This window comes from Gopherus evgoodei, chromosome 2, assembly GCF_007399415.2.
Source record: "Gopherus evgoodei ecotype Sinaloan lineage chromosome 2, rGopEvg1_v1.p, whole genome shotgun sequence".
In the NCBI taxonomy this organism is placed as follows: Eukaryota; Metazoa; Chordata; order Testudines; family Testudinidae; genus Gopherus; species Gopherus evgoodei.
The window spans coordinates 73888793-73902996 of NC_044323.1; the positions used below are offsets into that span (position 1 = coordinate 73888793).

General features: G+C 43.1%; 1 protein-coding gene across 1 annotated transcript in view; it reads left to right on the forward strand.

Moving 5' to 3' along the window:
• The first annotated feature begins 1038 nt into the window (after window positions 1-1038).
• Window positions 1039-14204, forward strand: part of ZCWPW2 (zinc finger CW-type and PWWP domain containing 2) — a 113930-nt gene continuing 100764 nt past the window's right edge. Inside the window, exons 1-2 of the mRNA XM_030549337.1 lie at window positions 1039-1062; window positions 10458-10804. Coding sequence (XP_030405197.1) covers window positions 10518-10804 — 287 coding nt within the window. The 5' untranslated portion in view covers window positions 1039-1062; window positions 10458-10517. The remainder of the gene's footprint in view (window positions 1063-10457; window positions 10805-14204) is intronic.

A 14204-nucleotide genomic window follows, 5' to 3' on the forward strand; every position in this document is an offset into this window, starting at 1 on the left:
CTGCTCAAGGCAATCTGCCACCCTAGACAAAAATTCAGTATGCCATTCCCCACAGCCACTCAAATTTGGCCAGTTGGCTGCCCTTCTGTCACAACAAAGGGGCAGCTGGGTCAAATTGACTGCCTCAGGCAGCTGCTTGTAGCTAGAAGACCTCTAGCTTGGTTCCACCCTGATGTTCTTCTCCTAATGGAAACAACCTGCTAGATCCTGAAAATTAGCTCACCTACTAGGTCAAACAGGATCACAATAGCGCTGCAGGCAGCAGGCTGGCTAGGTTATTAGGACACAACCACGTCAGGTGCCTGGCAGGAGAGGTTCCCTACGCACGTGAGCGCCCCCAAAAAGCTGCTGCTTGTTTCGTGTGTTCTTAAAGGTCCTGTTCTGGTTTGTGACTCAGGGCTCCTGCGCGTTTTCGGTCACCTAGCAGAGGACGAGGCTGCGGGGCGGGACAGAAGCAGGTCCCATCCGAAGCTTGTCTTGCCTGAGCTGAAGGCCAGTCAGCCCTGGGTAGGGCAGCTGCTATAATAGTGGGATCTGCGCTAGAGATTTCAGGTGTTTGCAGCCTGGCGTGTATGGGAGCTGCAGGGACCCGGTGCGGACGGGTTTCTCCTGCTATCTCCCAGGATGAATAATTCCTGAAGCAGCGGGATGGTTCCCCAGGCGGCGTTCATCCTGCGGTGACGCCGCGCAGAAGGCGTCGATTCCCGCCAGGGCGGAAGGGGGTGCTCGGCTCCGGTACTTGTACTGGGCGGGAAGCTGGGCTGAAGAAGCGGGTGCAGCGAGCGAGGCGCTCACAGCGTTGGAGTTACCCGGCTGTGCACGTGGAGCCTCGCGCCATCTGGCCGCCTGCGGCCGTATTTTCCCGCGCTCTGTAGGTGCCCGGTGGGGCTACAGTCCGCGCGCGCCGCCTAGCCGAAGCCCTGGCCAGAAATTCCGTTGGTCGGTTTGCCCTTTAGCCCCGAGTGCGGCGCCTCCCCACCCCCACCCCGGCACCTTCTGTGACGAGTCACACCCAATATCCCCCTGTACTGCGTACATGGGGAGCGTCCGTCCAGTATGGGGGTGAGCGGTGGGACTGCGGGGGTGCGGCCCGTACGGCAGGGGGTGATGTGGAGCAGAGCCTGTGTGGTACGGGGTGGATGTGGAGACAGGCAGTCCAGTCTGTATGGCAGTGGGAGGTGGATGGTCCCCGTGGCAGTCGCTGCGGGGTGAGGGCTGGTTTTGGGGAAGGAGGCTGTGGGTGGGGAGAGCTGAGTGATGGGGGAGTAGGGCTGGGGAAGAGGAGTGTGTGTATGGAGCATGGGGGAGGTGACACGCGACTACCTAGCGAAGCGCACTTTGCCCCACACGTTTTCATCCAGTCTAGGTTTGTGTCTCAGGTGTTATGAGTCCGCTCAGTTGCACAGGCAAAATTTTAAGCTTGCATCTGAAAACTGCCCACTGCATCTTCATGAGAGCAACGTGCCATCTCCTCTGTCACTTACTGAGCCCACAACTCTGAACCAGCTTGTCACTAATGCCTATTTGGATAACATTTTAAAAGTGTGTGCTGTGTTCAACAGGGTTTTCTTCTTTATCTTAAAAAACAAAAAATACTGAAAACAGTGTAGGCTTTACCACCTACAACCAGATCTTATATTTTTCTACCACCTTCTGAAACTTTGTTTTGAACAGGTCAAAGGAAGAAATAATTCCATAAATGAGCTGTGAGATCTTTTCACCTAGCGACTAATACAGAATTGTCAGTGACTCTTCTGGTTGTTGACAATGAATACTTCTTTGGGTGTAAATGGATCGTATACTGTATGTTTAGTTGTAGTGCTGCTATTTGGAAGTGGCAGATTGTAGAAAGTGGTTGTTTCATGTCTAAGTCTAAAATAAAGGAAAGAAAATATTCCATTGTTATAATGGAACAGTTATTCAAATGCATCTTTATAATACTTTAAAACTCTGTTCTTTACCACCTTGTAACTAAACAATTACATTTCTTACACAGGGATATTCCTAGTTATTTTGCTGGGCAGGGAGGAAAACATTTTTAGCACCACCTGAGGGCCCCCATCCTGGTAGCAGCAGAGCAAAGAAAAAAAGCAAAACAGCCAGCCAATTGGCAATGGCACAACAAAACAAAACAACCCCCAAAAAGGCCAACAGCAAAAGCTGAACAGTAAACTGCCCCTAAAACTGCCCCTAATTTCTTGGGGGAAATCATTGCCTCATTGAAATTAATAGCAAAACTCTCACCGACTTCATTCCTTGTATTTAGTCACAATGCAAAATTTTTTAAAAGATTTTTTTGAATATGTCAGCAAAATTGAATGAGCTTTGTTGGGAATTAAAATACTTGACCTTTTAAAATAGTGATGAGACCATGCATAGCAAATTTCAGTCTAAACAGCTAAAGTATGGCAAACTTGAAAACAGGGTTGTATAACTGGAAGCATTAGCCTTAGTATACACATTGCTACAAACTCTTACTTTATAAGTAATGTCTGTGTGTTCCTGTGACAGTGTACTCCATAAGGCTTTATGGGGGGTGCTTACAAAGGTATATATGATGTAACTGGAATAGAGTTTTGTTACATATGCCATGTAACATATCAATGTAAAGGTTATGATCTACTGGTTATGTTCATCCTAGTTGTATGCAGGCACCATTTGTGTGTTCAGCGTTATGAACTTTGGCTGTATAATTGCTTGGTCACTTCTTGGGAAAGGAATGTGCTCAGTCAGGAAGCACAGACAAAAGAGCTTGGAAGACTCCAATCCACATAAGAAGTCTACCTGAGGACATTCAAGGTAGCATGTGGGTAATGGCTGCTCCCGGCAAGTCCTGAGTCATGCGTGGGCAAGTGACTTGCCCATATGCTTCCAAATCTCCATTTTGTGACAGGATTTTACACAGGGGGAGAAGGGGGTCTCCACCCACAAGAGAGAGTCTATTTAAATCCCTGGGAGACCCCTCCATGAAGTCTTCAGATGGCTAAAGAAGGAGCCTCTCCACCCCCACAGGATACTGAAAGGAAACTGAAACAAAGGACGGTGTGCAAGGGATGTGAGTGATTGCTGGACTCAGGCTAAAAGGAGATTAGCTTGAAAAAGGGAGCATTCTGGAACTGGTGAGGAACTTATCTGTATTTAGTCTGATTAGACATAGATTTGTGCATTTTATTTTCTTTTGCTTGGTGACTTACTTTGTTCTGTCTGTTGCTACTTGGAACCACTTAAATCCTACTTTCTGTATTTAATAAAATCACTTTTTACTTTTTAATTAACTCAGCGTATGTATTAATACCTGGAGGAGCAAACAGCTGTGCATATCTCTCTATCAGTGTTATAGAGGGCAAACAATTTATGAGTTTATCCTGCATGAGCTTTATGCAGAGTAAAATGGATTTATTTGGGTTTAGACCCCATTGGGAGTTGGGCATCTGAGTGCTAAAGACAAGCACGCTTCTGTTAGCTGCTTTCAGGTCAATCTGCAGCTTTGGGGCAGGTAATTCAGACCCTGGGTCTTTGTTGGAGCAGGCAGGAGTGTCTGGCTTGGCAAAACGGGGTGCTGGAGTCCTGAGCTGGCAGGGAAAACAGGAACAGAAGTAGTCTTGGCACATCAGGTGGCAGCTCCCAAGGGGGTTTCTGTGATCCAACCCGTCACAGTGGCGTAGTCGGCAGGATATGTGCACAGCTGACTGCTTTGAGGTACTGGTAGTGATTTTAAGTGAGTTTTAGGTGTGGTGGCTGGAGAACAGACAAAGTGGTTACTGGTTTGTTATTTTCTGTTTGCTTATTTCGGGAAAGGGAAGTAGGGACAGAAAAGGAAGCAAAATAAATAGGATTGAAGGTCAGAAGAAGCTAAAACTGCACTGGTTGCAAATTATCCAGAAAGGCTGAACACTGGGCACTATGAAAGTCTCTGTTAACTAAGCATCCCCTGAGCCGAGTGCATCTCAGTGAACTGCAGAGTGCAGAGGGGTGTGGCTCAGCACAAGAAAGCAGGAAAATGAGTACTAGTGATGCCGCTAATAAACTAAAGCTGGCCAAACTGGAAGCAAAAGAGAAGGCTAGAACTAAGACAATTAGAAATTAGTCTTTTGGAGGAAAAAAATAAAAGGGAAGAAGCTGCCCACAAGAGGGCTATGGAGGCCCAGAAACATGAACTGGCTGTTATGGAGCTGAGGAGACAAACCCCTCCACCTTCTGGCTCCACTTCCCCAAGAATCCATAAATGGGAGCAACTATGTCCACAGTATAACGAGTCCAGTGATATCGCTGAGTATTTCATCACCTTTGAGAGACTGTGCACCCTTCATACCATCCCTGAAGATCAGAAGATGACCACATTGATAGCAAAATTGACTGGCAGAGCTCTGGACATATTCAATAAGATGCCTGTTGATGATGCTTCAAACTATGGTAAATTGAAACCCGTCACACTTCACTTCTATGAATCTGAAGAAGTGAGCTGTAGCCCACGAAAGCTTATGCTGAAATAAATTTGTTAGTCTCTAAGGTGCCACAAGTACTCCTGTTCTTTTTACTTTATAGTATTTCCTAATTGAGAATATTAAGCAGCGTGTTTGTAGCTTTGTCTTTTGTCACATTGGGTTCAAAATCAGAAAAGAATGGCAGTGTAGTCGCTAACATTATCTCGCAAGGGGAGAATTTAACTTCATCCATCTGATGGGATTTAATGGGCAAGGCTGATGTCCGTATTTGGTAAATGTCATTATTCCTTTCAAACAGACATGCCTATTCCTAAAATTGAAGATAGGTTTATGCTGAAACAGGTGTTAATTATAGAACACTTTTTTACTTTGTTCTTTGTATTTTGAAATATAAAACATTAAAAATTAGCACCTATCCATCTGTCTGTAGTATACAAGTTATTTATCCATTCTCAAAGCATTTTACTAACAATTCTTAATACTTGCAGCTCAAACATTTACAATTCATGAGTTTTGACCTAGATATCATGCTATAGCAGACTGGAAAAATGTTTTCTACATTGAGATTCTGTGCAATTCTGTCTTTATGCAACAGTAATACAAAGGAGTGAAGAATTCTACTTTCGCGCAAAGAGATATCTAATTTATTAATTAGAGAGATACAGAATAGGAATATCATTGAAACCCAAATTGATTTAATGGAATTTTACAAGTGTGACAGTTTTTACAGGCAATGATCTGGAAAGATTCTTGCAAGTTAAATTTTCATAAGTTTTTATGGTACTAGCAGATAAGCATGTAATGTGTGGGCTTCTCCACCAAATTAATCCAGCAGTAAACCTGATGTTAAAGAAAGTTCAGTCTTCTTGGAGGAAATGGTACTCCGAAAAATAAATTAGACCTAGACAACAAAACACACAGGGTTCATAAAGCATTATGGTATTTCCACCCTGTAGTTGGTGTTCATGCTTATTATTATTTCCCTTGGGGCAGTGGCTTTTGAATTACAAACATTTTAGCAGAAATTAAGATCTGATTCTGCGCCATTGAAGTCAATGTGAGTTGTCGTGTTCCCTTACTTAACATTCTTCTTAGTCTGGCCTTAATTTTCCTTCTTTCTCTCTGTGTCCATCAGTTTTTCTGTGTAGGAGCAAAAGTGAGACGAGAAGGGAGATAAGCATTTAAATTTTGGTTCAATGCAATAATTAGACAAGTAGTCAATTTAGCACTTGTAAGGATTTAATTTTTTTTTTTTTTAAGAATGTGTGTATTTTCCTGTATTCCTTTGTCTTTAACCAGTTAGATCATAAGCTAGCTGTTGCAGGCAGAAACATGTAAAGCATGTGTCAGAGTTTTGGGTGTGCGTTCTGTGTAAGCAATATGAATCACAAATTAGATAAATTAACATTACCCCTCGCAAGATAGTAGTTAGCTTTGGCTCCATTTTGTAGGCAAATATGTCTAAGTTAAAGGTATGTCCATCTCTTTTCAATTACTAGAATTTCTTTAAGGAAATCTTAAAGCAGAGATGAGGCATAAAAGTCTAACAACCGCCTTTGGTTAATTTTTCTATTGTTTGACCTCACTGTCAGAATTTTTTTCTGCTGTCTAATTAAATTTGTTTTTTTTCTTATAACAGTACCCTTATTTACTTAAGTAATTATTTTCTTTCCTTTATGATGTCTGTCTTGTGCTTATAGATAATTATATCAACCCTCATTTTTTTTCCTATACTTTTTCCCCTTAATCTCTCTGTTTAGGTCATGCACTCTGAACCTTTTAGCATTTTCTTGCGGCTGCTCTTGCTGTTTCCAGCAGTAACACATACACACGGTACCCCTCTTTGATATGCTAGTTGAATCCCTAGAATCTGATAAATGTAACATCCAGAACCAGCAGCATTGTCTAATTAGGTCTAATGCTCTAAATCAATCAGTGTCCAAATCTACCTATTCAGCAAGTCAAATGTAGAACAAGAGGTCTGAAGCTGCTCTTTCACTTATCTGAGTACTTAGACTTCAAAATGTACCTCACTTTTCAGCCACAGGGCTCAAAATTTACTTGCCCAAATTTAGGCTGTTCCCACTTTGTATCTCATACTGTGTTCTTCCTTTGTCACAAAATGTAGGTGAAGTCTTAGGGATGGCTTAAGTGAAAGGAGAACTTCAGATTTTTGGGGGGCACTGTTCTGCTTCTTTCCATAAGTTTCCTCTTGGTGCCATGATAGCTAGTTGACTTGGGGCTACTCAGCAAATGACATCCCTTTTTCTGCCCAGGCTGCTCCAACTGGCCTGTTTCTCCGTTTCTTAGTCAGCAGTCTCCAGTTAGATGATACAAGATTTTGATGACTTTGTCTCTTCAGAGAGCAGTCCTCATTAACCATTCTCGTCTACTTTGCAGTGATCAGATTCTTGAGTCAGCTTCTCAGTAGATTCAAGGTACTGGTGGGCCCTCAGAAGAGGGGATTTATAAACTGTTCCTTACCTATGGAGTAGGTATGTTATGAACTTTAGCATAAAGCGTGTCTGCTCCTGCTGCTTAAACAGCTCCCCCTTCAGGGAGCAGAGAGGTCCATTCGTTCCCCAATAATAAAAATCAAGAGAGGCACATGGCTAGTGCTAGATCTCACAAGGAGGATAAGGCTCACCACCCCAGAAAGCATAGACAGGAGAATAGGGAAGACACCATCTCCTCCCCAGCTGGACGTGGGTAGCTGTTTAAAATCAGCTTTCCTCTTTTTTTTTTTTCTTCTCCATGTACTTGGCTTAGTCAGGGCTCCGAAGATAGGTCATTGCACTTCTAGTAAGAGCAGCATCCTTCCGGATTTTGCTTTGTTTTTCCTCATTTTCTGAGACAGGTTGAGAAGGGCACAGAAACTAAGCTTTCTGTATTGCATTGCAGTTGGGCTTTATTTCTCAGTGTTCCACGTTCTTAGAGATTAATTTTTTGAAGGCCTAGCCTGTCAGCTCCAAAGCCTCTTCCAGTTGAAAGGAAGTACATTGATCTCTGAAGGGGCCCCTCATCCTGAGGAAATTGATAAAGACAAAAAAATAATAATCCTGGTTGGTGTTTCTTGGGTTTTAACAATGCATCCTGATTGTCCTGGATTTGGTCTTTGCCTGTTATTTGATAATGTCTCTGCTGCATCTTGCTATCAGAAAAGAGGCAGAAACTTTGACAACTACGCTGACCTGACATTATGTGCATGAAGATCTCTGCCTATCTGAGAAGAGAGTAATTTTAAGCTTGAAATAATATCACAACAGTTTATCTATAACTAGCTGTAACAGTGCTTTTTCCTCCACTTAAGTTTTCTTTTTTGGTTTAACAAATCAGAAACTTTGTAAGCTGAGAACATTTTTGTTGCTACCATGTTAATTCTTTCGTAATTCAAAAAAATTAAAATTGCATTTGTTTTGCAGTTTTCCTACACACTTGAATTAATGAAGTAGGAGGTTTGTATCGTGGCTTGTTACTCAGTGTTAAACCTTAGCCAGTGAAATGGACAGAAGATCAAATGCGTTATTATGGAATGCCTAGGGAATCACAACTATAATATTCAAGCATGTGTCTCATGCTAATCAGAGACATAAGGGTGTATCAGAGTCAAATCATGAACTTTAGCCTTCTCTGAGCTAGTTTAGAACTATACAGTCTAAGTAAGACTATTGAACAACAGCTAAGTTGAAACTAATAGTCTTGCTCTTTAAAGCTTCCAGTTCTTTGTAGAGGTCTTTGAAAGGTTACCAAGAAACTGTCAACATCATGGTGTTGCCTTCTTGTTCTCCAGTCTATATAGTTTTTGATGCTCTTGCAAGCTAGGAAGAGAAGAGATGTTGTCTGCCTCCTCCAAAAGGAAAAAGAAGAAATGGAATGAAGTGTGAGGAACTTGCTTTTTTTCAGGCTCATTTCACTTGAAAAGTAGGACAAGTTCTGTCAAAAACATTCCAACTATCTTCCAGTCAAACAGTTCTGTTGAAGAATTCCATGCCTGGGCCTGTGGGCTCCTACCTTTGTAGCTCAAGAAGTAGGGTGAACATTAATGTATTTCTCATCAACATGACCCTCTGTTTTTGGTTTCTATTTTGTTTACAGCGTCCTGGGAATTTATCAGTGTTTCTTCCAAAAATTAAACAGGTGAAAATCAGTGTAAAAATTAGTTTCACAGTGTTTTGGGTAAATATTCAGATTAATATTTGGGCATAAGAGGACAGAAAAGAGCAACAAATAGAGAAAAGTAAGAATATTGAAAATTAAAAGCAGTTTAATGTTATGGTTTATTTCTGGAACTGTGTATTAACAATAACTATACATATGTGCACGCATGTGCGTCTATAGCTTTTCCTCTGTTGCCTTACTCTGACAGACAGCCTTTAAATTTACACTTAGACTAATTTAGTAACATAAGCACATCCACCTAATGAATGTATTGGATTTTCTTAACATAATCAAGATTTTCATGAACTTGAATGGTCTAAAATTTAGTTGACAGTCAATAAACACTGAATAATACCTTTTGTAAAACCTGTCAAGTATCAGAGGGGTAGCCGTGTTAGTCTGGATCTGTAAAAGCAGCAAAGAGTCCTGTTGCACCTATAGACTAACAGAAGTTTTGGAGCATGAGCTTTCGTGGGTGAATACCCACTTCGTTTGATGCATCTGACGAAGTGGGTATTCACCTATGAAAGCTCATGCTCCAAAACTTCTGTTAGTCTATAAGGTGCAATAGGACTTTTTGCTGCTTTTGCAAAACCTGAGGGTTTTTCAGTAAAAACTGAAAACAAGGGGCCTTACTTATTGAACATCTGAGTAATTAAAGTGATATTGAGAGGTTTTTGGCTTCAGGCTTATTCCAGTGCCAAAGACACATCCTGGCTTCTCTGATTCTGTTTAGTGCCTAGCTTTGGAGTATTTCAAGCCAAGAAAATCATCTTTCTTTTCTACTGACTAGAGCAGAATAAATATTTTCTGTTCTTACTACTTCCTGATAAGAGGATGGGACATTCAGACCCATCATCAATCTGCAGGTGCTGAACAAATGTATCTGGAGGACCTGATTTTGATTTGAGATTTTCAGTATTTTTTTGTGAGCATTGATTTGCTCCAAAGGTCTTCTGATAATACACATTCCAATATGACTGAGAGATTGGTCTTTCTTGTGCTTCACACTAGGAACCAACCATTTCTACACTCTGTTTCTGGGCTGGCCTCTGGACCGTAGGTCAGGGCATCATAATAATTCTGTACTAAAAAGTTTGTGGGTTTTTTTTCTTTTAATGAAAGATGAAAAAGAAACCATCAAAAGTGTATGTTGCATATGGTTAGTAAATGAGGTGTTAATGCATGTATCTTAATACACCTCTACCCCGATTAATGCTGTCCTCAGGAGCCAAAAAAATCTTACCTCATTATAGGTGAAACCATGTTATATCGACCTTGCTTTCATCTGCCAGAGCATGCAGCCCTCCCCCCCACCAAGCGCTGCTTCACCGCGTTATAACAGAATTCGTGTTATATTGGGTCGTCTTATATTGGCATAGAGATATAATTACTAATTAATCTTACAGACTGGATGTGCTTTCAGATGCAAAAGCATATTTCAACCTGTCTTTTTAAGAAAACCCACCATCATGTTTTATTATTCTTGTTATATCTGTTTTTACTCAGAATGTTTCCTTTGCAGGATGGTGAAGAGGAGATGTACAATAAGAGAGAAATATATTTGGTTTGGTCATCCTCTTTTTCTCCATATTACTTCTTTGTCTTTATCCTTTCTTCCTTATCTTAAGCCTTAGATGTTTATTAATGGAGAAGGAAGCAGGTGGAGTTAGCTATGTCTTTTTGGCCTCTTTGTTTACTGGTAGATGGAGACAGAATGCTGTTAGTTCAGGATGTTTCCTTTCCTTGAATGGGAAAAGGACAACTCTGGAAAAAGTTTACTTTTCTTTATATGAATTGTTAATTTATCTTGTTTTGTGCTCATCTGTATAATTATTTTCTTTCACATTTCAGAATAAATAAAATTACAAAAATTGATCCTTAGAAGACTGGAAAAATCTTGGAGGTTTTGCTATGGATACTATAAATGAAAACCATTTTTATCTAGACAAAGTGTGGGTTCAATGTGAGATTGGCAGTTGTTTGAAATGGAGACTTCTATCAAGTGATGACGCTGCACAAGTTGATCACAGTGAACCTTGGTACTGTTATATGAATACTGACCCGTGGTTTAATAATTGTTCTGTTTCTGAAGAATATTTTCCTGAAGAGTCTGAGTTTAATAAAAATGGATTTAAATATGTCTACTCAGAACTTCCTATAGGAAGTCTAGTTTTGGTGAAAATGCGCAGCTGGCCAAGGTAAGGTTAAAATTGTTACAACCTTAACTGCAAAAAAGGTAAGACATCTGTTCATTTTGTAATGTGCACTTAATTTGAGTTCAGTTCTCCTTTTTAAAAGTAAAAATGGGAGTAGAATTGTAATATTCATGGTTTTTTAGTGACTTACAGATCTAATGTTCTCGGTTTATAGGTGAGATGATTTTTTTACCCCTAATTGTGAGCCGTACAAACACGACTTGGATTTTGAGAAACAAACTGGGTTCTTTCCTTTTTTATGCATAATCAAAGTAGCTGTGGGGGGAAAAAAAGAGGTCCTCATTTACATCTGTTCAATTCTATAGTTCTTTGAGTGATTGTTCATGTCCATTCCAAGCAGGTGTGTGTACGCCGCGTGCATACCAGCCGGAAGATTTTCCCCTAGCAGCGTCTGTAGAGTCGGCCTTGGCACCCCCTGGAGTGGTGCCTCCATGGCACCCTATATAGGGGCCCGCTGACCCTCCACTCCCTCAGTTCCTTCTTACTGCCAGTGACAGCTAGCTGGAACCTTGCTCGCTTACAGCAAGTTTAGTAGTGTCTCGTTGTCAGTGTATATAGTTTTAATTTTAGATTAGAGTTAGCTGATAGTTGTTGGGGGGGCTTCCCCAACATATTCATCACCCCGCTGGGGCATGCCTGGGTCCCTAGGGTTTAAACTCTGCAGGGACTGCGGGAAGTTTGTCGAAGAGTGACCCGCACTCTTCCTGCTTAAGGTACCTCTGAGAGAGCCACCAGAGAGACCGGTGCAGTATCTGCAGGGGCTTCAATCCCAGGGCTCTTAAAGATAGAGAGCAGAGACTCAAAGTGCTCCTGATGGAGGCGGCCTTGCGGCCCCCTCCAACCCCAAGCCAGCTGACCCAGCGCCCAGCACCTCATCTTCAGTGCGTATCGCCCCAGTACCGGTATCAAGACATGAGACCCAGACCAAATCCCAGCACCGGAGGGACTCATGTCATAGAAAATCGGCCTCCATGCGGCACCGCTCACCTTCTCCAGTGCCCGTTAAAAAGAAGAGGCCAGTGAGGGAATGATCACCCCACCAAGACCTCAAGAGGCTGACACCGTCCATGAGTGCAAGTGAACAGGCCGGACCACAGACTCATCCTCCAGTTGCTCCATCTACTCCTGCACCAGAGAGAGGGCGGTCGAGTCTGGGCTGGCCGAGATCCCCAGACATCAGCGAGGATGTGCATCTCCCATCGACGCCTGAGGCGTTCGAGGCGGCTTCTGACTTGTTGAGCCTCCCGGTGCCAGCCTCTCTGCATCGGGTGCATGGAGCCACTGGCCGTGGCCCGACCCTCGATACAATCACGGGGCAAGCCAGCCATGATGTCTCCTCGTTCCCCGCCCCGCACCACCCCGGCTGCACCGGTGCAGAGGGAGTGTTCTCCGACCCTGTGGCACTGTTCCCGGGCAACAGTGGGTATTGCTCCCCCTAGGTCCTCCTATTCGGACACCTCAGACTCGGAGGCAGAGTCCTACCGCTCCAGTAGATTGAGGAGCAGGAGGTCAGCTTCGTGGGCAAGCCATCAACCTTATCTGCCACAGTGGCAGCAGCAGTGGCAACTGCCCTCCCAATGGCCGTTCTGGACTTCCTGGGCCTACCATCAGTCCATGGGACAGGCGTTTGGTCCTCAGTCTAGGTCCGTGTTGGTCTCCTCAGTGTCGGTGGCTCCAGCGCAATTAACTTGTCCACCAGCACCGCCATCCGGCAGGGGTATGCCACAACAAAGTCCAGCACCCCTAGCCAGGTACTGGCAGGGGCCATGGTTCCAGCACTGCAGGCACCGCCCGACTCGCCTCGTCATTCAATATCAACCCCGGTACCGGCCACGGTGCAGCATCTTGAATCCGTACTGGCCACGCAACCGCAGTACCATGTGCCACAAGCCCCTGAAGAGATGGACAGTACAGAGGAAGGCCCACTACAGGTGATCTCCTCCTCTTCATCTCCAGACAAGGCAGTCGCGGGTACGGCAACGGCTGTAGAGGACAACCAGGTGCTCTAACAGCTGCTTAGGAGGGCAGCCGAGAGCTTGGCGATCCAAGCAGAGGAGATTGAGGTGGACGTGGACCGGGTAGTGGACATCCTGGCCCCCTCAGGCCCATCCAGGGTAGCCGTACCATTGATTAAGACAATAGCTGACACATCCCGTACTTTGTGGCAGACGCTGGCTTCATTGGCCCCCACGGCCAAAAAGACAGGCGCTACTTCGTACCCTCCAAGGGCCATGAGCACCTGTATGCCCACATTTTCCTGGACTCCCTAGTGATAGATGCGGCGAACCAAAGGGAGCGTCAGGGGTTCCAAGAGTCGACACCTAAGAACAGAGAGGCCAAAAAGTTGGACCTGTTTGGCAGAAAGGTGTATTCAACAGGGTCTCGTCTGTCTCTGAGTTGTGAAGAATATGAATTAAGGTTCTAACAACCAACAAGAATACACTTTTATGTAGAAATCTATGATTAAATTGAATCTTCCTAACTAGTGATTTAAATCTTGATTTAAATCTTGATTTAAATCACATTTGATCTAAATCAAATCCACCCTGGTAGATTGCTATAGTAGCTAACTTTTGCAGCAAGTTTATAGAAAGTGCATCAAAGTTACTGTAGTCCAAGAACAGAATCCGAAAATAACCATGACTTTCAAAAAAACACACAAAAATGAGGTGTTAGAAAGACCACAAGACATTGGAGTTACGTAAACTGTGGTGATCACAAAGGCCCCTTCAGGCCCCCCAAGTAGTTGTTCTGACTGCCAGTCCATTGTCTGAATGAACACCCCTATTGAAAGTTGAGTTTTAACAAAAGTGTCTAGGTTTTCAGTCTCCACACAAGATTGTCAAAGCTGCTGTTGCTTCAGTTGAAGTGTTTATTACTTTACCAAGGATGTGTGATGGGAGTGGTCTGCGTATGCAAGGAGAATGCTCGTGAGATGTAAGATCTTTCAGAGAAAGATGACTTAGATGACTGTTTCTCTTCTGAGTATTTAAAACAGCAAGAAGCTGTCAAAGAGCTATTTTAATACTACAACCATTAAAATTTGAAGGCCTTCTCAATAGGTTACTAAGGACACTAAGTAGTCACAGATTGAGAGGTAGAGTTCTAGCATTGATTAGAAACTGGCTAAGAGACAAAAAGCAAACGAAAAAGTGAGCTATCAATATGAAGAGTTTTTTAGCAGCGTGCGAGGTTCTGTACTAAACCTAGCGTTTAATATATTTACTTACTGATTTGGAGAAGTGAGTAAACACAGATTGGCGGGGATGAGGGATTATATAAGGCTAAATTCGTTTCTCTTCTGAGGATTATGGATCCTCACTTTAAGAAGCGTGGAAACATCTAGCAAGTACTATTTGTTGGTGCTACATGTGTGTCTTTT